General features: G+C 43.1%; 1 protein-coding gene across 2 annotated transcripts in view; it reads left to right on the forward strand.

Moving 5' to 3' along the window:
• Positions 1-22,983, forward strand: part of LOC146188561 (uncharacterized) — a 52,569-nt gene that overhangs the window by 14,413 nt on the left and 15,173 nt on the right. The window contains exons 4-8 of one of the 2 annotated variants that reach the window (XM_084603838.1): positions 58-209; positions 719-974; positions 10,319-10,485; positions 11,880-11,971; positions 12,228-12,275. In XM_084603838.1, the coding sequence (XP_084459964.1) occupies positions 58-209; positions 719-974; positions 10,319-10,485; positions 11,880-11,971; positions 12,228-12,275 (715 nt within the window). The remainder of the gene's footprint in view (positions 1-57; positions 210-718; positions 975-10,318; positions 10,486-11,879; positions 11,972-12,227; positions 12,276-22,983) is intronic. The other variant, XM_084603839.1, reaches the window with a different exon arrangement.

Raw genomic sequence — 22,983 nt, forward strand, 5'->3', positions numbered from 1 at the left:
CGCACCTTTGCCATGGAAAAGAATTTACAAAAGTATTTTTCTTCTCCGTTCGGGCAGGTTGCGGCTTCGCTACCGGGTCTTAAACACCGCACGACGCAGGGTTCTGGCGACAACGCTGCTCGGATATCCGGTATCCATGCCAGTCGGCATTGCACCGTCGGCCATGCAGAAGATGGCGCACTCAGATGGAGAAATTGGCACGGCCAGAGGTAAGATGCATCCGGCTTACTTCAAGAGCAAAATGAAATTAAACACTAAAATCTGCAACCAATGGCTGGTAGATTTTGCGCCTAATACTGTGGGGCAAACGCACGATCTGGAACACACCCTTTCATCAGGGAGGTATTCTAAACAAAAGTGGCACGCATTTCTTGATTAGGTCTGCTGTAATGCAAGCTAGCCATAAAAGTGCGAGAACTCGGCAAATAAATTTCGTTCGGAACTAGCTAAGAGCCATGTCGTTTTCTGCACCTTTACTGTACATGTTGCTGTTCGCGCAGTAGTTATTCGATGCTTGCTTTTAAGTCGACAACCTTACCCGGCAGTGCCTTCAGTCGCTCCTCTACTTTTTCGCGATACTCTTCCCGACGCTTTTCGTAATACTTACCACTTTATCGAAACAAAACTAGCGAAAAACAACTAAACTAAAGAAAATACAAAATAAGACATCCGATGAAAAACGTCTTGCCCTGTCTAAGGGATTCGGTACGTCGTGCAGCTTCGCAAGCATTTGGCACGGTGATGATCCTGAGCACGCTGTGCTCGCAATCCATCGAGAACGTCCGGAGAGGAGCACCGCATGCGCTGCTGTGGCTGCAGCTGTACGTCTTCAAGAACCGCTCGGTCACTATCGAATTGATCCGGCGGGCGGAACACGCTGGCTACGCGGCACTGGTGCTGACTGTGGACACGCCCACCTGGGGACAGAGAATAGTGGACGTCCGCAACGCATTCAACATACCCAAGGGAATTACGTGAGTAAAGAAAAACTACGAGATGTTTCTCTTTTTCTTTTCTGGGAGGCGAATACGTTGCAGCGTACAGAAATTCTCACTTTAGGTGGATGATTAATCGCAAGCCTAATTGTGTTATCCTAATGTATAATACACAACAAGAGAAGGCACAGGAACAAAGGAACCCATAAGGATTAAACCCCCGCTTTAGTCTTCATGTGTCCTTAATTTCAGAAAGCAAGCGATATATTCGTAAATCAACAAACGTGAAAGCCATTAATGCGGTGCAGGCGACGTGTTATCTGCTTCACGCTCCTTTTAAGCTACACCGCATGAACACGTGCCGGAACAAAGTAGGTTTAAACTGATAATGGAGCTCTCTTAGACGCCTGTCCGGCCATAACAGGGCTCATCGGCTCACCAACGCTCTTTGGCGTTGATGCAGCAATTTCTTTTTGTTTATTGTGATGAGCGACATCGCGCTTATGTTCTTCGCGCAAATTATAAAGTACTATTCTGAATTCGCCCTGTCAAATTTACGAGCCCGTCCTTCATAGATATAGCCTTTCAACGCGCACCAACACCTTCTATCAAAATGCACATGACTTCTTGCTGTTTGTTTGCAGTTGGCAGCAGAGCTAAAGTGGATGGTAGAGAAGTGAACTTCAGAAACACTATTGTTTACTGACTGAGAAGCTCCGAATATTTTTTGGTGTTAATTCTTGCGCAAGTTCAGCCGCCCAGAGACTTCCCATGAAATATGCAAAGCGTTGCTTGACCTGCTGCCAGTGCCTCCGAGCGATAGTCCTCGGTTGCAAAATAATTAGAAATGCTCTCGTTATGTTTATGGTGCCTGCCGGAAGCTGGTACGCAGATCACTTTGACTGCTCTTTCGGCTGTGCCCAATCGTCGCGTAGAAAGCATACTCGTTGCATAGACGTTTTTTGCTTGTTACGCGGCTTCGCATGGCCGGTCAACGCGTTGCAGCCTCTTACCCTGGATAGGCACATTACCCTGGGAACCCGAAATTGTGCGCTAAGCTGCCGTAGCTCACGCACGTCCCGGAAAATATTAGGCAAAATTTCATGCGACAAATTCATTAAGGCGAAACCTTCAGTGGCTCATGCTGTCGTGGAATAAATGTCCCGCATTCGCGGCGGCTCTAATTGGCCGAGGCGCGATGACGTAAAAGAGGTCGACCAATCAGAGAACCACAACAGTATGCACGAATGAGTGCCTTATATGGCCATATGCCAATCAATCAATTACCAAATAACTGAATAATTATTTAAGTAATTAATTGTTAGCGAATTATAAGGAATTACAAATTATGGGTAATGAAGTAATTCAGTAAATAAGCAATCGATCAATAAATAGCTATATAAAGTAAATTAGCAATTACCTGCTTAATGTCTAATTAATTACTTAATGATTAGTTCGAGTTGCGTAGCCGAATACGATACTCAGGCTTTTCGCCTTTCACTACTGTAGTCGCTAATGTCTCTCGTAATGTTTTTTTATCAACCACTTACCGGCTTGGCGCTGCCTTAGCTCGCTTTTGTCTTGCTGCTTATTTTTTATTCCTTGATTACGGCGCAATACTTACAGCCTAATATTGAATTGGAAGTGTAAACACTTGACCACATCTTTTATCTCGTCAGGATCCGCAGACTTCGCAAGAGACACGCGATATGCGTGAGCTGCAAAGCCTGACGCTCAATATTACGTTCCCAAACTAAACACTTCAACGCATGTTGTCTGTTACGCGTATGGCCCACCGGCCACAGCGTCAAGAAACAACCAACGCAGTCAGCGTCGCCCGGCGAATGACCGCACGTTTATTCTCGGCTTGCGAATATATAGAAAAGCATTGGAAAGAAAGAAAGGATAAAACGATAGGGGGAAAAGGCGCGATGCATGCGCCGGTAGCCAGGGCCGGTTATGAATGCCAGCCTTCGACGAGTAGAACTTGACTATCAGCATTCCTTCCCCTAGTAACCGTAACGTAGCACTGGTTTCCTTACACGGGTGGACCGACGCGACACGAGCTCTGGGGGTGTGTCATCTTCGTGAACTTCCGACTCTGGTGCGCTGTGACTTGGACCAGGTGACAACCCAGATGTTCCGGCTTCTGACGCAGCCGGTTCTTCTGTGTAGCGTTTGCGTACTTTGTCAACTTGTCGGCGAACCATCTGATGATCTTCACTCTCGACGGATCCTAGTCGTGCGCCTGCAGTGGACTTCACCTTTCCTGGTGTCCATTTATCACCAACACCATAGTTCCTAAAGAAAACGTTATCTCCCGGGGCGAAACCCCAGCTTTCATCCGTAGATCGTTCGTGCTGTGGGGGCTGTTTCCTGGGAGGAAAAGACATGTCAATTCTCGTGCGCAGCTGATACCCTATAAAAGTAGCTCTGAAGGAGACAATCCGGACTGCTTCGGAGCATTTCTGTACTTGCACAGTACCCTAGCGAGGGCGGTTGCTAGATTTACGCCAGACATCTTCTTTAGACCATCCTTAATTGTCCTGACTGCGCGTTCTGCAAGCCCATTGCTTTGAGGATGATATGGTATGCAATGATATGCAAATATGCACTATGCCGTTCCGTTCCATAAATCGAGCAAACTCGGAACTAGTAAAAGGTGTGCCATTGTCTGAAAGAACCGTACGAGACAGGCCGAACTGGCTGAATAAAATACCCACCGCTTCTACCGTGCTGCTCGACGTGGCTTGAGGCTGACGCTTTTTGTAGTAACGGTTCATTTCCGAGCCTTCGATGCGAGCGGGTGCTGGCCAACCCTCAATGACATACCTGCATACACTGGACAGCACGTAGTCTTTTGCAGTGAGCTCCTACAACTCCTTTTGGGAAACCGCCGGGTCGTCCCATTCGTTGATGGCCAGGATAAATTCGGAGGCTCCTTCAGGGTCGGCCTCCGTTTGCTTGCAAAATTTTGGAATCGCTCCACTTCTCAGATGTATCCGTGCCGGTGGACCTTTAATGAGTCCTGTAGGGGCGCGTGCTGCTGCAGTAGTGTCGAAACAGTTGGCGAGACCGTTTGGGGCCCCACGCTTTCCATTTCAGCTTGCGCCTTCACGTGTAGGACAGCTCGGCCTCTGTCCTTCAGCTTCTGTAATAAATCTGGGCCACAAAGAGTTTGACCTTTACAGTCCAACACGATCAGATTACACTGCACTGCCACAGCCTGATAAGAAACTGCCATACTGAGGACACCCAGTGCCGGCAATGGGCCAAGGTAACAAGATAACTTTATCGCTGCCTTCTCAAGAGGCGGCCAGCACTGACGATGGTTTTCAAAGATTGCTTTTGGAATCACGCAGACCGGCGAACCAGTATCAATATCCATATTTAAGTTCACGCCATTCCACGCGAAGTTCTGCTTAATGGGTGGCACAAGCGACGGCGCTGTACTCAAGGACCGAATCTGGGATGCGCTGGTATCGCTGTCTTTGTCGTCAAAGGTTTGAGCCTTTACTGTCAGTGTTTTGTTAACCCGGTCGTTTGACACATTTTTGCCAGATGGCCTTGTTGACCACACTGAAAGCACCGGCGCTTTTTAAAGCGGCAAGCTGTGGACTTGTGTCCGTAGTTTCCACAACATCGGCATTGTTTCTGTGCGCCAAGGGTCTGCTTCTTTATATTAGGCTCACTGCGTTGAACGATCCTATTTACTTTCCCTTCTTCGGGGTTGCCAGTCATGCATTAGGCGTCGACTTCCGCACTTTCTGCAGCTAACGCAAGAGCCTCTGCTTCTTGTAAAGTAAAGTCTTTCTTCGCCAGCAGCTGCTTTTGTACGTTCTTCGACCTGACGCCGCATACAATACGGTCTCTGATCATTATGTCCAACATTGATGAGAAATTGCAATTTTGCGCTCTTTGTGTTATGGCAATTATAATTCCTGCACTGACTCCTCCGCCTTCTGAGAACGGTTGAAGAACTTGAAACTCTCAGAGATTTCATGGGGCGCTGGGTCGTAGTAGCTGTTTAATGTATTTACTACGTCCTTATAGCTCAGGGAATTTGGCTTCAATGGTGAAACTTTTCCGCATAGCACTGCCACGGTCTTTGTGCCTAGGGATGCGATGAGCAACGCCCTTTTCTGTTTATCGTCACTGATGCGGTTGGCCTCAAATTAAGCTTCCACTTTGACCAGGCAATGTTGCCACTTATCTTTCTCATCGTCGAACTCCGGTAGCTTGTGGCTCATTGTTGGGGCCGGGCTTGTATCCTTCCCGCTGTCATTTGCTGGGTCCTCCTTCAGGTCCGTCCTCGTCGCCACTGTTACCCGTATGGCCCACCGGCCACAGCGTCAAGAAACAACCACCGCAGACAGCGTCGCCCGGCGTATGACCGCACGTTTATTCTCGGCTTGCGAATATATAGAAAAGAATTGGAAAGAAAGAAAGGATAAAACGAGATGGGGGAAAAGGCGCGACGCATGCGCTGTAGCCAGGGCCGGTTATCAATGCCAGCCTTCGACGAGTCGAACTTGACTATCAGCAGTATCTAACGCCGCCTCCGCGATCAAAACGCAAAGGAACGCCTATACGTAACGAGGACTCTGTCTAACGATGATGTGATCGAGTACAATCGAAGAAAGCAGCCGATGCGATCTGCACATCATTTATCGTGACTCGCCGTAAACGTATATCGAGAGCTTTATCAAACCCCCCCCCCCCCCCCATGACTTGTTTCACAGCACTGACGGCTGTCCAGGCCACGCTTATCGTCATTCGAATTATGTCTGTGAGCGGCTCTACTTCGGTTCACACAACACAGAGTATGCACACTACCAAAATCCCCCACTCAAGGTACTAAGCTGGCCTCCTTCCTTAATTAAAACGCATCGGAAACGGTCATGTTTTATAGACCGCAGGCATACGTAATTTATAGCGACAATGCGAAAAAATCAACCTATCTGTAATTTAAAAATAACGGGTAAAACACAAAATAAGGGGTTTAATTAAGCTTAGTTTGTCGCATTCTCTCCTTAATTTTACGTTGTCACTGCGCTTTAGCACGCATTCTCATTTTTTTTTTAACTCGAACGCGTTTTCTCCGATCTTTTTCTGATTACACAAGGTATGAACTGACTTATAGGTATCCGCTTCCTATTCTGCATTGCCTAGGAGGCATAGCACCAGAGTGTGGCCCAGTATGACGGACATGCCATCCGAGCTCACTTTTCACCCTCCAAAGTGTGGGCAATATTCTACCAACATGCAAGCAAAATAAACATATAACCTGATTGCCTAAAGCTAGAGATTCATCATGATCATCATCATCAGTCGGACTATGCCCAGTGAAGGTTGAAGGCCTCTACCATTTTCTTACAATTAACTAGGTCCTGTGCTAGCTGCATCCACTTGGCCCCGGCGAATTTCTTAATCGCCTGCACGCATCTAGGTTTCTGCTGCTCCCTGCTATGCTTACCTTCCTTTGGAATCCAATTGTCTGCTTTTAGAGACCATCGGTCATCCTCTCTTCAAACTACATGCCCTGCCCATGCACATTCCTTCTTAATTTCGACAAGAATATCTCTAACTTCAGTTATTTCTCTGATACACTCTGCACGCTTCCACTCTCTTAACGTTACACCTACCATTTTACTTTCCATGGCCCTGTACGCTGTCCTAACTTAATTAGAACCTTTTTCGTTAACCTCCATGCTTCATCCCCATAGGCCAGTACCGGTTGGAAGCAACTGTTATACACTTTCGTCTTGAGTGAAACCGGTATGCTGCTAGCCATAATGTTTGAGCGCCTTTAAAATGCGCTCCATCCCAATGTTATTCTCCTAGTTATTTCCCTTTCCTGATCCGGATCTGCGGTGACTGCCTGTTCTAAGTCAACATATTCGCCTATCACTTCCAAGGCTTCGCTACCTATACTAAACTGCGGTTCCTTTCCCAGGCTGTTGAGTATTGTCTTTGTCTTCTACATAATAATTTTAGACCTACCTTTCTGCTTTTCCTGTGTAGATCCTTTATCATTGGTTCCAGTTGGTTCCTTGAGTTACTTAACAAGGCTATGTCATCAGCGAATCGCAGATTACTAAGATATTCTTCCTTTACTCTGATGCCTAACTGCTCCCGTTCCGTGCCTTTGAATACACTCTCTAAGTAAGCTGTGAAGAGCACTGAGGAGATCGCGTCTCGTTGCCTAACACCTTCAAATTAGAATTTATCACACCAAAGTATTTGCCAAGGTAATTGCTAATAGGATCAGCACAACTTCAGACTTTATTCAACCAAAGGATTATGCAGGATGTCGGAAAGCGTGCTCTACCATCGATCATATCCATACTATAAAACAGATGATAGAAAAGTGCTCTGAATATAACCAGCCCCTATACAATACATATTATTTATAATATAATTCATTGACCACGAAAAAGCATGACTCGGTCGAAACTTAAGCGGTCACGTAGGCATTGCGAGATTAGGGTGTAGACGAGCCATATGAGGTACGTTAAGATATTTATAGTAGATGCACAGCAACAATAGTTCTGCATAAAGATAGCGAACTCAACAATGCGCTTGAAAAATAAATTAAAGTTATTAGAAATGATTTTTTTGTTCAAGAATAAAACGACGACATTTCTGAATGGATAGTTTCTGCATAGCATCGCCTTGCAGCGTACTCAAAAACAGGGTCTGAATGTGCTATCTGCGACTTTGCTAACCTGCGAAGCCACTCGTTCGATGGCAAGGGGGTCGGGTATATGTGAGCTGAATTTACCACCCCATCTCTCTTCTACATCATGCAAAAAAGCGAGCGCAGTTCGATAATGTGCACATGAAGCTGTGCAATAAGCTTACAGGAGAGTGCTTCGAAAATTTGGATATGGGGTTCGAGACTCATCATGAGAAAATATGCGCAAGCGAAAACTTCTCAGAAGTGACTGGTCAAGGTGACTACGTGCATTGCGGGTATCACACTGTGCGCAATATGTAATTAACTGTCATTGAAAACTGTTCCGTCATATTTCTCACCTCTTGTTTTGGTTTTAAAATATGGCTTTTTAAGGCTACGGCATAGTTCAACAGTAAACTTAAGCTAGCGCCTGGGCGGCGGTTGCTTAGCGGGGACGCCCCCTGCACTTCGTATGCCCTTTCTCTTTAGCATGGCCTCTGATAATGGACTTGGTTATGTTTGGCTGAGTTTAGTTTAACGTCGAAAACTGACTTATGCATTGATAGATGCCGTACTGGAGACGTCCTGAAATTTCAAACACTCGCAATTGCATAACGTGTGCTGGCATCCAACAGCGCACTGTGATATTGGTTTGCGCCTTAACTTAAAGGCCCACTGTCCACCTTCCGGTCGAAAATATTTTCTTCCCCGGTGACTCTGAGACATCGCCCCCAAAACGCAAGGCCGCAAAACGTTTTTGAAAAGAGTAACTAATAAGACAGTTAGAGCCACCACAATCACCTGATTCTTTCGTGCTTCTCTCTTTCCGTTCCCTCGCAAAGGTTTTTCACTCTCCTGCCGGAGGTCGTCTCGCCTCCGCAAGACAAATTCCCCTTCCTCCTCTGCGTTTGGCGGGAGTTAGGGCTTGGCACTCCGTGTTCGCGAAAAAAAAACAAACAAAAACGAGCGAGAGAGCGCGCGCCGTTGGATTCAGTCTGGCCGTGGCGAGGGAAAAGCGCGCAGCGAGTGGTAGACACCCATCCTTCTCCCGTCAGTCAGCGAGACGAACCAATGGACGTCGTTCCCGAAAAATACGTCATTGCTGCGGCTCGACGGGCCAGCGCAGGGAACGGAAAAGCTGGCTTCCCGAAGGAGAGCATGAGAGAGCTTTGATTTGTATTTTCGTTGCTTTGCGGCGCGCATGTCACTGTAGCATTTTGCACAGACTATCTCCGGTACCTGATCGAAACACTGAGCTCCTTCGCCTAAAAGGTCCTTCCCTGGACAGTGGCTCTTTAAAACGGAACGCCGCGGTGGATCCGAGATGGCACCGACACCAATGAGACCAGCTGTCCAGTCCACATACCATTGAGCCGCTGCAGCGGGGCTTTTCTGGAAACATGGTGTAGCAGACGCCACCTAGGGAAGGCCAAGTTCACTTTGTAACAAGTCTGGCTGAAAAGATAATTAATAAGAAGTAGGAGTAAATAAAACCGTGAAATACATAAAGGGTGCAAGTCGGCTTCTGGATAGCTGCCCCGATGAAGATGATGTCTTTGTTCACTTTGGAAAAAAAAAAAGGGGACGGACAAGTCGAACTTCACTTCTACCCATGATACTCTGTTTATGCCGGTAAAGTTCGTGTTTTGTGCTAAACCGCACTAGCGCGGGTAGGCATATATCGAGAAACCCTGGCTAATGTCCGATTGAGATGCCGGAGAGTGCCGCTTGGCAGAAATCCTGATATCATCTGCTGGTCGCCTGGCTGATCACTGCAAACGGTTCCCTAGCAAATCATAGAAACACGTCTTCGGGCATGCGTTTAGCCAGCGTGACTCCATGCCACAGTTCGCACCAATGTGTACGAATTTATATAATAGCACGTCAGAACACCACACTAATACATGGAGGCTATCTGGACACTTGACAGTTTGATGGTAGCCATTACCGCTATTCTAGATATTCTGAATTCGTTCCAAAACCCGTCAGTATCGAAGGACAAAAATCACTGAATTTCTGCATTTCAGCCATAATTGGCGCTGTGCTACAACGTTGAGCACTCCATGAGGATGGAGGACCAGTGTGAAATAGAAAAGTAGTCATCTGAACCAAATGGAGGACGAAGCAAAGCAACTTGGTTTTCTTTCGAGCGGCTATAAGCTCTTCATGTATATTTAGTATAAAGCACAAATAGAAAATCCCCAATGCAGAGACATAAAGCACGTCCCGAATTCCCAGGAGGTCATGGGACTATTTATTGCTACACTAGCTAAATCTGGCAGGCTTCAGAAGCCTTGAGCGCCTTAGCATACATACGCGTCATAAGTATACTCCTTGCTCTCCTCGTGCTATGTTGTACACCTTCATTCTTTTTCTCCCAGAAGGCTGTCAAATGGACGCACGGCTAGCCACCGAATCTGCATTTCCTCTCTCTTTCTCTGTCTCTCTATTACGCACACATAAGCCCATGCTCACGCGTTAGTTAAAGGTGCAATTCAGCACAGAAGCATTCCCAGTTATGCTGCCAAAGTAATACCAAACTCGAAGGTCTTCGCCATAGGTCGATTTACAAACAGGCGGCTATATTATAGCCCTCTTATTTATCAACATAGGCAGAGCTAAGGCGCACGCTAAGTTACAAGATATCGATCTCTTTTCTAAAGGCCTTCTTGTGCTAACAGTCATACTTCTTTCTCATATTTAGGATCGCAAATTTTCAGAACACACTTTACGACCACTTCGACATCACCCAAGGCTCCGGACTCACCAAGTACACGAACGACTTCTTCGATCAGTCGCTTACGTGGGAGGATGTAACTTGGCTTAAGCATATTACACGTCTTCCAATTGTTCTCAAGGGAATCATAACAGGTGAGCTGCAGAGTTCTCGCCTTGCATGACCTGCATGCAGCAGGAGCTCTAATATTCACACGAATTAAATTTCTGTGCCTAAGTGTATATTTCTGAAATTTGCCTCGTATGAGATCCATCAGTACGATGCCAATTTCATTCCGTTGTAGCACGTTAAAAAAGAAAGAACAAGTAATGCCGTTTCTGAAAGATTGCAGGGAGAGTAGCTGAGATGCACCCCGAGAACAACATTTGTAAAATATTATTCTAATGTTTTGTTACACATCCAACAAAGCTTTTGTAATTGAATACGACTATCTACAAAACACAGATATAAGAAACTAAAGCACGTGCCGCCAAGAATCCAAGAAAGCCGCCAAAACTGCAAAAAATATAACAAAATTAATTCAGCGCCAATACCAGAGAATAAAAAGTGCATAGCGTTACAGTGGTTGCTTTGAGAGAAGAAACAGCAGCTTTAATTATACAAACCTAAAGAGAGTCACTAACTCTGTCCTCTACACATTTGTAGTCTACGGCAGCATGGGGTATAGAACTGGTATGACTGATCTATTAACCTGAAATACCGAAAATCTAGAGCTTAATACAAAAAATGCTCAGGCAGTGTGTAAAGTACATCTATTATTGCATGAAATGCTGCATAAGCTAAAAGGTGTTGCGATGGATAACGAAACTGTATCTCTACACAAAACGTGCAAGAAGAAATAATTATGTTGAACCAAAATGTTGGACCACTACGTTTTAGCTAGAATTATGTCAGGTGACAATTTTTCAACGCCAGTAACTTTTTATTACCGGTACAAAAAGTTACGTAGGTGACATTGCTGTATTGTATACTGAGATTTATGTGCATTGGTTCTACCAATGCATACCCGCGGGCCAAAATAGTAATTTGTGATGTCGCAGTATCTTATTTGTACATGACTCCCAGTTGCATTCTGCTAAGCATAGATTTCAGAAAATGTATTTTTGTGACAGATACTTTTAGAAAAATTATATGAAAGAAATTATATTTATATTCACGCTTAAGCCCAAGCCAAATGACACTTTTAGAAATGTAAAAATAATAATAAAAAGGAAATTTTCGTTGTAATAACGCGCTTCTGCTTTCTTTAATAATCCTACCTGCGCTCGTAATTGTTCTTTTATTTTCAGTAATATTTATGAATGTGTCCTTAATGCGAGGAAATGTCTGATACATACTCTCTGTATGTTTTTCTGTGATATTATTCAACTTGCGAAGGGAGATCAATCATCGTGTTACAATGCGAAAATAACGAAGCGGCACTTTTCCTGTGATGGAATCATGGGTATGCAAAATGAAATAATACGTAGCGAAGTAACGCGCCCTGAAACACATCTTGAGATTTCTCGCATGCTCTGGCCGTGCGCAGCGGAAGACGCTCTGATTGCTGTAGCCCGTGGAGCAAACGCCATTCTTGTGTCCAACCACGGAGGCCGGCAGCTGGATGGATCACCGTCCACGGTAATAACATCTCTTGGTAGAACTTTTCTGATATCCTGTAGTCATGGCTCTAGTGCTGTCCAAATGACGCTTTCGGTTGAAATAGACGCCAGAAGATTCGAAAAGTAAAAATAAATAAATGTAGCAGCTTTTCTGAAATTCTTCATGTATCAGCCAATAAACAAACTTTAGATCCTGAATGTAAGAATACAAAATATTGTCTAATTGTCAGAATTTTATGGCTGTTTTTAAGCTTTGTGTATCTTAAAAGTTGCAGAGTAACACGGTACAACCCCAGATGATTTTCCTGTGCAGCACTTTCCCGGTGATGTATTTATTTTCGCAGATATCTTAGCCGCTAAACGACCTGTACAATTAGCGTGACTTAGACGGTTGTTTATTTGCTACAATAAAGAAAAAAACCCTATTTTATTGTTTTGCAGAATTTTGAGCTCGCAACCTTTATTATCTAAGAAACAGCATATTTAATATCTTATTTCACTGGGTAACTGATAATAAAACATGAAATGAAATAATTCGTAAAATAAAAATATATATATACATTTATTTAAGAAACAAACATTACAAATTTCATGAAACTGGAAGCCAAAATTTGAATGTTCCTTGACACACTTACATTGACGGCACGGTTGTTCGAGTAAAAGCTAGGAAAGCGAATACTAAGCAATGCAATGCAATCAAGGTCCTAAGTACTTTATATCAAGGAAATAAAAAAGAAGCGATCTCATTATTCGCTTAACAGGTCTTCCAGCTAATTGCTCAAGCCAACACAGAACAAAGTCGCCCTTCTCGACTTTCTCCCCAGCTGTCTCTCCTTACAATTATAATTTTCCGTGGCTGTCATTTAAACTCTTTGTTATGAGCACTTATGTTCTTCTGTGTAAATCTCTTTTATTCGGGGCGAAATTGGGCAAAAAAAGGACCCTTCAGAACTAGCAGGGCACTATAAAGGGCGAAAGTTTTCACTCTATGTGTGTTTCTTGCTTTTCCAGGCTGCAGCAGAGAGAAAGGGCTTAATGGGGAAGATTTCAGTTACGGCACCGAATATTGTTAATGTTCAGTACTCCTCCTATGCTCCCCCTCCCCCTTTTCTTTGTCGTGGCCACAGCCGAACTCGTGGTTAAATTTCTGTGGCTCTGCAGCCATCACTAGGCAGGAAAGGGAAGAAAACGGGCCTTGATCTGACGGCAACTAGAGGATCGAGGAGCAATTCCGCAGCAGTTCTGAGACGACGGTGACGAGGACGCCTAGCCCACACATTAAATCTACTCCTCTATCATCCTACCCATCACCCCAATACAATTTGTGCTTCCTAACACAACACTGCTGACGCCCAACATACAAACAAGTGAAAAACAAGCGCGCTTTGAATGTGCCTCTGTGATTCTCGGTGGGCAATTGTGCAGTGCAGTATTGCGTAGTAACCAAGACGCAGAACGAATTTCCCCTAGCAACAATGGAAATTTTCCCCCGACAACTCACTTTCCTGTCCACTCCCCTAACAGGGATAGATGACTGCGTAGAAACGTGGGTGAAATGAGGCACTGCAGGTTCAAAGACTACTTTTCTTTTTCTTTTTCTTGAAAATAACTGGCAGAATATTTATACTACTTCTGATTTACTGACCGAACTGCTTGCCACAATGACACAGGACAATCATTAGTGACTACCTTCTTTTCCTCCTGTCTAGACTCCCAGCTAAAGTCATAGGAAGTTGTCTGGGAGTATAGTAATAAGTATATTTTACTTTATGTGACCAAACCGTGTCTTGTCAGAATTAACTTCCACTCGTCATACTGGGCGCTGTATTGCCTGCGCATGCGTACTGAGCCGTAAATTCTTGTATTGTTAGATCCAAAATTACCTGTTTTCCGTAGTTATCCTACTTTGCACTCTTGTTTGGGATATTAAAGAAAATTCATGCAAAACAATAAGTTGGAACATTTCATTTTAAAGAACGTTCTCGGTGTTAGCCAGTCCGTCGCGTGGAACAACAATACCACAGATTCAGAAGGCGTGCCGGTAAACAAGACTAGCGCGGACTAACAAATAACTATTCCCTTCTTCATGGGTGCCAACGTGAGCCTTATCAGAGACCGTAAATGACAATATGCAAAAACAGTTATAATCCATTCACATCGTCACCTACAAAGCGTGCTTACAGTTCAGTGAAATACAAAAAATATATTCCGAAGGCAAAAATTCAAAGAGCAAAATGCGAGAAATTCCTGTTATATTTCGAGACTAAAAAACGCACGTTTATATTGTCGGCCTAAATATTATGTGACGTCATAACAAGCCTTGGTAGATTCAACTAGGTGTACCGAGCCTTAGCTTTTATTAAGATAGAATTTGGCAAATAATGCATAATTTTCAAGACAACTGCCACGTAGAAGGCATTCGAAGCACTAAGAGGAGAAGGTTCAAGAATTAGAAAATGAATTTTCGGTGAATATTATGAAATAGAGCATGACAGACACTCCAGAAGCGCTCTTTGAGTACCTGAGTACCACAGAGTTAGTAGACTGGCTTTTAATGAAGCTTTCTCAACTTGCTGCACCTAACGCAGACAACCGATAACGACTGGGGAAGCGAAGTCTATTTTTCTCTAAACATATTTTCAGGCTTTGTTCAAGCCATCCATAACGCTCAGTGACACAGACGCTGTTTTTCTCATAGCAGTGTGAGCTTATGGGCGAGTTGGCTTACAACTGAAAGAAAAACAGCATAGGAGACAAACACAAAAGCACAAAACCCAGGACGAGCGCTGACGCACGACTGAAAGTTCATTCAAAGACGAACATAATATATTTAAAAAAGTGACCACCCTATCAAGAATTGTACAAGCCAAAAACCCGTGTTTCTACGTAGGATGAAGGCGCGCAATCCCACTTTTATAGAAAAAACTGGATGGCTTACTAAGGCACAACTTTGTTTTCTCTTCATGTGGTTAGCCTCCATTATCTCACGTGTTAAGCGGGCCGGCCGCTTGCACAAAATATCCCAATAGTACAATGAAGGATAACATGGATTCGCAGTCACGGACTTGGTCAACGAGATTAAAGCGACATGCTCACCGCATGTGCAAGATCTTGTCATTCCAGTGGTGGCCTCAAAGTCGGTTTTCAAGGACCGCCTTCATGTTGCTTGTGAGCAATATAGAGGACTCACGGCCACCCACGTATGTTCCGGGACTGGTGAGCAACTTCAGAAAAATGTAAGAAATTCCTGTGGGCCACAGTGAAACCAGAACTATCAACAAGGAAGAGAACAGCACCGTGGCAAGGGACCCAAGCAGCACACCAGCATTGGTCCAACAATGGTTCATCACTGGAAAAGAATGGCATCAATATTGGACTGATATTGGCATTTGGGCATTTTACTACATTCTCCATTCTTGGCCCATCTTTCATTCCAAGATTGGTCCAGTGTTCAACCAAGCTGGAGCCACCAATGTAGGCACAATATTAGACTTTCCATTCATGCACCATGATTCTTGCCAATACTGTCCAGCATTATACCATCATTGTATTACCAATATTTGTTTAATACCAGCTATTCCATTGATGGCCCATTGTCAATGCCAGTATCATACCAATGGTTAGCCATTGCAGGTGCACTGGCTACTCCATTCATGCCGCATATTGTCGATACCAATATTAATCCAATGGTTTGAGTACACCGGCTACTCCATTCATGTGCCATTGATGATGTCAAGATTACACATTTTGTGGCACTGCCTGTGCAGGCCATAAAATGCAGCCTTTTTCATTCTAGCCATATTCGTGACAGCACATCGAACTTGCTGGGACAATGTTGGCCTTTCAAATAGGAGTGGCCATATAAATTCAAATTGTTGCTCATGAGCAACCAGTAGATATTCACAAAACAAGGGCATGGTTCACAAAAAGATAATATTTATTTCAATTGTTACTATAGACGGCAGTTGTTACTAGCCAGCGCTGAGGGCACACACAGCAGCAGTTATCGGGGCAGTGGCAGGGTTGGTCAGGGCAGGGCGGGCTCTCGGGAAGTGGAAGGGGCCAGGGAGCTGGAGGGCACACTCATAGGCATAGTGAGGAGGCTGACCCTGCAATTGCATTCACAGGTGGCATGCCTGGTTCGCCAGGGGAGGGATCAGCATAACACCTTTTTCTTCCACTCCCCCTGTCACAGGAACCAGGCAGCCACCTGCGAATAAATGCGTGTGCCTCCAAATCGTCGACCCCAACTTTTTCGCAAATGGCACCTGCACAAAAACAATGAGGAAACAAAATTTACAACACTATTACGAGGCATATAAAATCGCGCGCATTATTTTAGGAAGATGTAGAAAATTCCAGGATTCATGTACCGAAATTTATGGTCAATGAGAAACACTATACTGATGAGTTCCAGACTAGTTTCAGCTGCCTTAGGTTTATTAGGATGAAAGACGCACATACATTGCATAGCATGTGCCCTGTTGCATTTTGATCGCCTCCACAGCAATACGGCTGAGACAGCCAGTGTTTCATCCCACACTAGGAATTAGTGCTTGATTATCGGCTGTCTCCGCATATGACTGGCGCGCTAGTTTTTTGCCGCTCCTATGCTTTCTGCGATGTGCAAACAGTTTATACTAATAATCGTTACCAAGAGAATGTTCGTCGACCATTTTCATTTTTTTTAAATGGCTAGATATAATATACACAAGCGATCTAAGCCCACGACTGCTGCACTGGCCGCTGGTTAGCTGATATACGCTTTTGACTGGTTTTGTGGGTAGTTCACTTAAACGGGAGCTCACTTAAACGGGTAGCTCACAGGTGCATCATTTTTACACATATACTGCTTGTCCAAGCAAATTTGATCCAAGGGATAAAAAAAAAAACATTTCGGAGGCAGGCAAAGGAAACCAGATATATATTGCTGGAAGCTACCTTGAGCGCCACAGAAAAGGTTTTGTTTGGAATCCTTATTGACATTATTTACCTAAATTCCAGATTAATGCCTTACACAATAAATGGTGTTGCTACTTTGAAGAGTACCGGCACAATCCACGTTTGAATATTTGTGATAAAGAACCCTCACGTCTGCATTTTGAACGCCAGATACAATAGAAAACCACGAAAATACAGAAATCTGATTCCCGGACAATACAATTGAGGACTTGGCTTGGCTCGACAGCCCTGTGTAGCGTTAGAACTACAAGTTGCCTATGGTTTCTTCGTCCGCGCCAGCACATCGTCCAACAAGACTGTATTTGTATTTTACAGCTGAAAAATACTGTTAAACTCATTTATATCCTTACCGCTTTGTAGTCATTAGCCGCATTGCAAAGTTCGGCGCGCTCATTGTAACTCGAGCCTTCATGTATGCCAAAGGGCCGACGCGAAGCAACCATCGCCAGCATATCACCCTTACTCATGCATGGGGCTAGCAATCTTAGCGGCAGGTTGTTTTGTCCGCTCAAAATCATGTTGTGAGCAGCAGAGTTGAGGTGCGCGGATGGGCTGGTAACGGTTTCGGTATCTACATAACCCGGAATTTATCGACAGCTGGAAAAAAAGGTACACATGAGGTTTCTAACCACAAATATTGAAACAGGGGTTCCCGAACGTGCTCACCCACTCTGTAAGTCCTATTTATTGTCTAAAGTGAATATTTAGTACTTGAAGCGAATAACCTCACTTCCCCACGTACAAAATAAAAATTTTCTGCGCTGTCCTAAGTGGCTGCCAGCAATGCACCACCGGTTTCCATCGTCTGTTTCTAATGGTTTATTTATAACCCTTGGCTCAAGCTATGGGGCGCAGCAGGTGTAATGTAGCTTGAATAAAACCCGCAAGAGATCATATATATGGGTAAATTTGTAAGGTTTACAGATTTCACTTACAAATTCTACAGGAATCGCGTCACTGCGGCCTTTCTTTAAAATTGACACGTAATAGCGCTATATTCGTGGCTAAAATAAAGTAATCAACGGCATTAATTCAGCTTAGCAAATGCAGCTGTAACAGAAAGTGAGGGCTGGCTACACCTAAGGTGTGCCTAGCTTTCTAATTTTCTTAGATGGCACAACCGTTCGAAATATGGCATATTAAAAAAATGCCCTTGATATTGGCTTTCTCACAGCGTATTATGGGTGCCTTAGATAAGAAACATAATCGAGGTCCCATGGCCATCTTTCGTTTCCAATGAAATTCTTATATGTGGTGGGCAAGTATCTAGACACAAAAGAATTAACCTTAGTTTTTCAAGATACGCGTAGTTTCCTCGAAAAAAAACAATTGTATGGTATATCTCTAGAGGTAGAAAACGCTGTTTTTGCCATTTCAAAATGTTTCAAGTTTGGATACCATGATTTTGTCATCTGCTCTTTTTTACTCACTAAATATATGCAGGTTTTATATTTACAAACACTATTAGAAACCTATTTTGTTTTTGCAGTTGTGTTATTAAAAAATCGCAAACTTTTCTTCAGGAGTGATACGCTGCAAAAATATTCATTTTTAACCTTATGTACTGGCATATGATGCATTAGGTTGGTTGCACTAAATATGTTTTCACTTCCTGACGCATGTTTTTAATTCCAGGCAGTATCTGGAGCTCCAGACCACTAGGTGTGTTCTCCACAACGCATCAAAATTGCTCAGAATTCGAAAAGAGCAGTAAAGGGCAAATTTGCTGCAATTAAAAAAAGATCATCTTCGATTTTCATTCAAATCCCTCTCAAAAATCTTCAGTACCTCAAAAATATCACGGACTAAAAAGTGTTGCGTTATACTGTTTAAAAATATAACATTAAATATTAAACCAAGTGCTTGTGCTGATAATGGCCAAACTAAGCCTGCATTCTTGCAAGATCCAATAATATCTTGGCACAGAAACTATTTTTCTACATTATCTAGGTTCCATTCTTTATTTCTGAAAAAATTTGAAGCTCTAGATTTGTGTGTGTATCTGCATATTATTTTGAAATTGGACAAAAGTAAGAAAATGGTAAAATAAGGAAAACTGATTAGAATTGAAGAAACGGCCGCAACATCAATTTTTATCAAAATCTGTGGAAACAATGCAAAGTACTTTGTTAATTTGAGTCACTAAATATATTGAATTCTGCAAAATGTAATATTAGAAATATAAAAATGCTTGTTTTTGTTCTATAGATGTGCTTATATCGCTCTCCCTTTAGGAATAGGCATCAAAACTTCAATTTAGTATTTGCTTAATTTAGTAACATTTTACCTTAAGTAAAAGTTAAAACATTGTCAGCGCTTAACACCGTTCTTCTGCTTCTGGGACAAATACTTAATATAGCTTAAAATGGTATTAATTCACTATTTCTGTCAATTTCATGGCAGAACGCAAGTGAAGGCTGAACTTTTTCTCTTTCCTGCATTCTTTTTATTGCTAGGTGCAATAGTATTCAATCTAGGTTATTAATATATTATTCCATTTGTCAGCTTTGACCACCACTAACAATACTATATTTTTGAAGATGATTTTTCAATGTGTAGTTTTTATAATTACAATCTTAAGCAAATCGCTTTCCAGCATAATACTTTTGGTGGCGTTACAGAGAACACACATAGCAGCTTAGAGCTCCAAATTCTGCCTTAAATTAACAATATGACCTGCGTAATAAACACAGAATATTTTAGTGCAAACAACGCAATGCGTCACGCCAGTATGTAAGGTTGAACATTAACATTTTTGTAGCGCGTTGTTCTTGAAGCAAAGTTTGCGATTTTTTACTAAATCAACTGCATTAATGAAACACACTTTTAATACTTCTTATACAAGTAAACGTTACCCAAATGCGGTGAGTAAAAAACAGTGGATGACAAAATTTTACGCAACCAGCCGGCCTCCAAACGTGCAACTTTTTGAAACGACAAAAACGGCGTTTTCCAGCTTTAGTGATAGGCGTTTTTTTTTTCGAGAATACTACGCCGCATCTGGCAAACCTAAGGGTCATTCCTTTGTGTCGAGACATTAGCCCACGACATATGAAAATTTAATTAAAAAAATGGTCATGGCACCACGATTACTGTTCCTGTCCGAAGACATCCATATTTGTTTTCATTTCGTCTCTTCAACAGGCTGGTTTAGCCAATGCGGTGAATAAAAATATCATCGCATATATTAAAGATTTTCGCGCTATATGTTATACCTAAAGCTCCCTATATTGTCACAACTGTCATACATTATTTGTAGCTGAAACATTACAAAAGGGATTCGATTGCAAATTGTTCGCTAATTAAATAGACGTACGAGATGACACACGTATACTTTGTAGAATACAATTTAGGAAAGAGCAGATACAAACTGCAGGCGAATAATGCTATGATATGGAGCATATGTATTACTCCGGTTAACAGTAAAAAAATCAACTTTTAACATATTAATATATTCGACAAACTATTGCATGCTCACATAGGAACACAATTAATGAGCTCATCCACGCATCTAATGTCTATGGGCATTAGACGTGTGGATGACTTCGTTTTATTCTAATTCGTGCGTCACTCAAAATAATTGAACGAGAAAAAAGTTAATGTCTACACAATTTTCAGTGAGTATACCACAAATTATACTAAGGTGCTGGTGCTTCATATATGTCACATCACCTAGCAAGTGAAATGGGATAACAGAAGTAATCAGACTCTAACCCTGATCAGCATTTCGCTTTTGCACCATCTTTGTAAGTTTTTAGGCAGGCTTATCCACTGATCAGCCTCTTCTTTATACCCCTGCCACCCACAAGACACAAATCTTCTGGGGGTATACCGAACAGTTGGTTTTCGCACCAGTGATACAACTTAATCGATCCATTTATACGTAGAAAACACTCTCGATGCGCACCTAAAAAAAATGAAAGCATGTATGTGTAGGTGAATTCATTCACCGGCGATTTAATAATATGATTTGAACAATAAAATCAAAGGATCACACTCGAAGTAACAAAAAAGTGGTGGAGAGATAGAAATTGAAGCAATGAAAGGCGGTTGCTTTCTCCAAAAAGCCAATAGCAAGAGGTCCACCGTCTATAAGAATAGGCAATAAAAATAAAGCATATTTAAAGGTGCATGCAGCAGTTACAGTGATGCAGTGCTACCTTTTTTTAGGCAGGCGTTTCCGCTGATTTTCTTCTTCTTTATTGCCCTTTCAACCACAGGACACATATCTTCTGGGGGTTGTCGGTTTTCGCACCAGTGATACAACTCAATCGATCCACTTCTACGTAAAAAACGCTCCCGATGCGCATCTAAAAAAATGAAAGCATGTATGTGCAGGCTAAATCATTCACACATGATAAAACAATATGATTTGAACAATGAAATCAAATGATCACACCCAGAGAAACAAGAAAGTGGTGGAGAGATAGAAATTGAAGCAATGAAAGACGGTTGCTTACTGAACAAAGCCTATAGTAAGAGGTCCTGCGTCTATAAGAACAGGCAATAAATTAAGGCTCGTTTATAGGTGCATGCAGCAGTTAAAGTGATGCAGTTTTACCTTTCTGTTTCACTGCAGTGATTGGTATAAATATTACAGCAATTGCTAGGCATCTCAGGTAACCCCTCATCCAAGGTACCGAGGAGCAGTGGCGTGTTATTTGCAGCTGTTAACGGAAAGACAGGCTATCCTTTGAGTGCATGCGCATTTCCTCCTTTTTGTATACTTGAATAAAAGCGACTGAACAGTGAGTGTTGTAAGAGGTGCAGCGTCCCTAGGAATGGGGAACAAAATTAAGTTTTAGTAAACAGAGGTACAAAAAGAAGCAAATATGCCTGCAATAATAGCATGATGGCCTACCTTTTGATCAACAGCTGTAAACAACCTGTCACTGCCAGTCGGTTCTTTAGATAGGCTTATCAATGCCAGAGCTTAAAGCTAAGAGCAATATGAGTAATGTTTATTGCGGTCACGGCCGTAAACAATTCTAGCGGAACACTCCATTACTGTAACTATTCAACCGTCCATTTGTACATATCGTTCATTAAAGAACCATGCACATCATATTAAGTTGCTCTTTTCTACTCCCAAATGATTTCCTATAGAATTAGAATACGTGGATCGCTGCTTCGGTTTCAACATTCTTGCACGATGGCTATGGCGTGCACTTCATGCATACGGTACGGCACGTGAGGTACAAAGAGCTGTAATTGCCGAACAGGCGGACCTGACGTCCTGTCCCATTTCGCCTGAAAGTGCGCGCCGTCATCGAGCGCTTCGCGAGCAATATATTTCGGACGATATGGTTGCCTCATACCGGCCGTCAATGTTTTGTACATTGTGTCCCGCGTGCACGTTGTTTACTTTGCAGTGACAGGGACGCAGTGCACACACGGCTGATGTGCCTTTTTGCTTGTATTGTTATTTTCCCCCGCCCTCGAAGGGCGTCTGCGAAATCGCTCTCCTATTGTCGCCGCTTTCTGATAACGCCCTCACCTGAAGGCACGTGCTCAGAAGGGGGGCGTCGATTAAGAAAATTTTGAAAAGGGACTCACTTGCGCTGTTCACGGCTTTCAATTCCTCAATATGATATTAACCATTATAAAAGTGGAGGTTCATTATGACTTAATTATAGCCTAGTCATCAAGCGGCATCACGCACATGTCTGCCCCACTGTAAAATTCGCTTGCACAGACGGCACGAACAGTTTTCAAAACTTCGTCTATACATCTGAAAACAAAAAACTGCCCTTAACTCTTAACAAAATCCAAAAACTGTGTGAACATGGCTTCCTGCGCGCAGAAGAGAGGCTGTCCAAAATATATGTACAAAGCCGGGCGCATAGTATCTGGTTACTAATTGATTGCGGCGCGCTGCACAGTCAAAAAACTGCGCAAATGGCTGCCTGCAGTGTTCTGTCACGTGTTGGTGGCATACACACCTGTTACGCACGGCTCCTCTATTTTCGGCGCAAATGCTATTCATATCGCAGCCAGCAAATAAGTCCACGCACTTGCTTGCATGTAACCCGGACGAAAATTCGCTTAGTTCTTGAAGTCATGCTTCGC

This window comes from Amblyomma maculatum, chromosome 5 (genome assembly GCF_055883805.1).
Source record: "Amblyomma maculatum isolate TAMU_Amacu chromosome 5, ASM5588380v1, whole genome shotgun sequence".
In the NCBI taxonomy this organism is placed as follows: Eukaryota; Metazoa; Arthropoda; class Arachnida; order Ixodida; family Ixodidae; genus Amblyomma; species Amblyomma maculatum.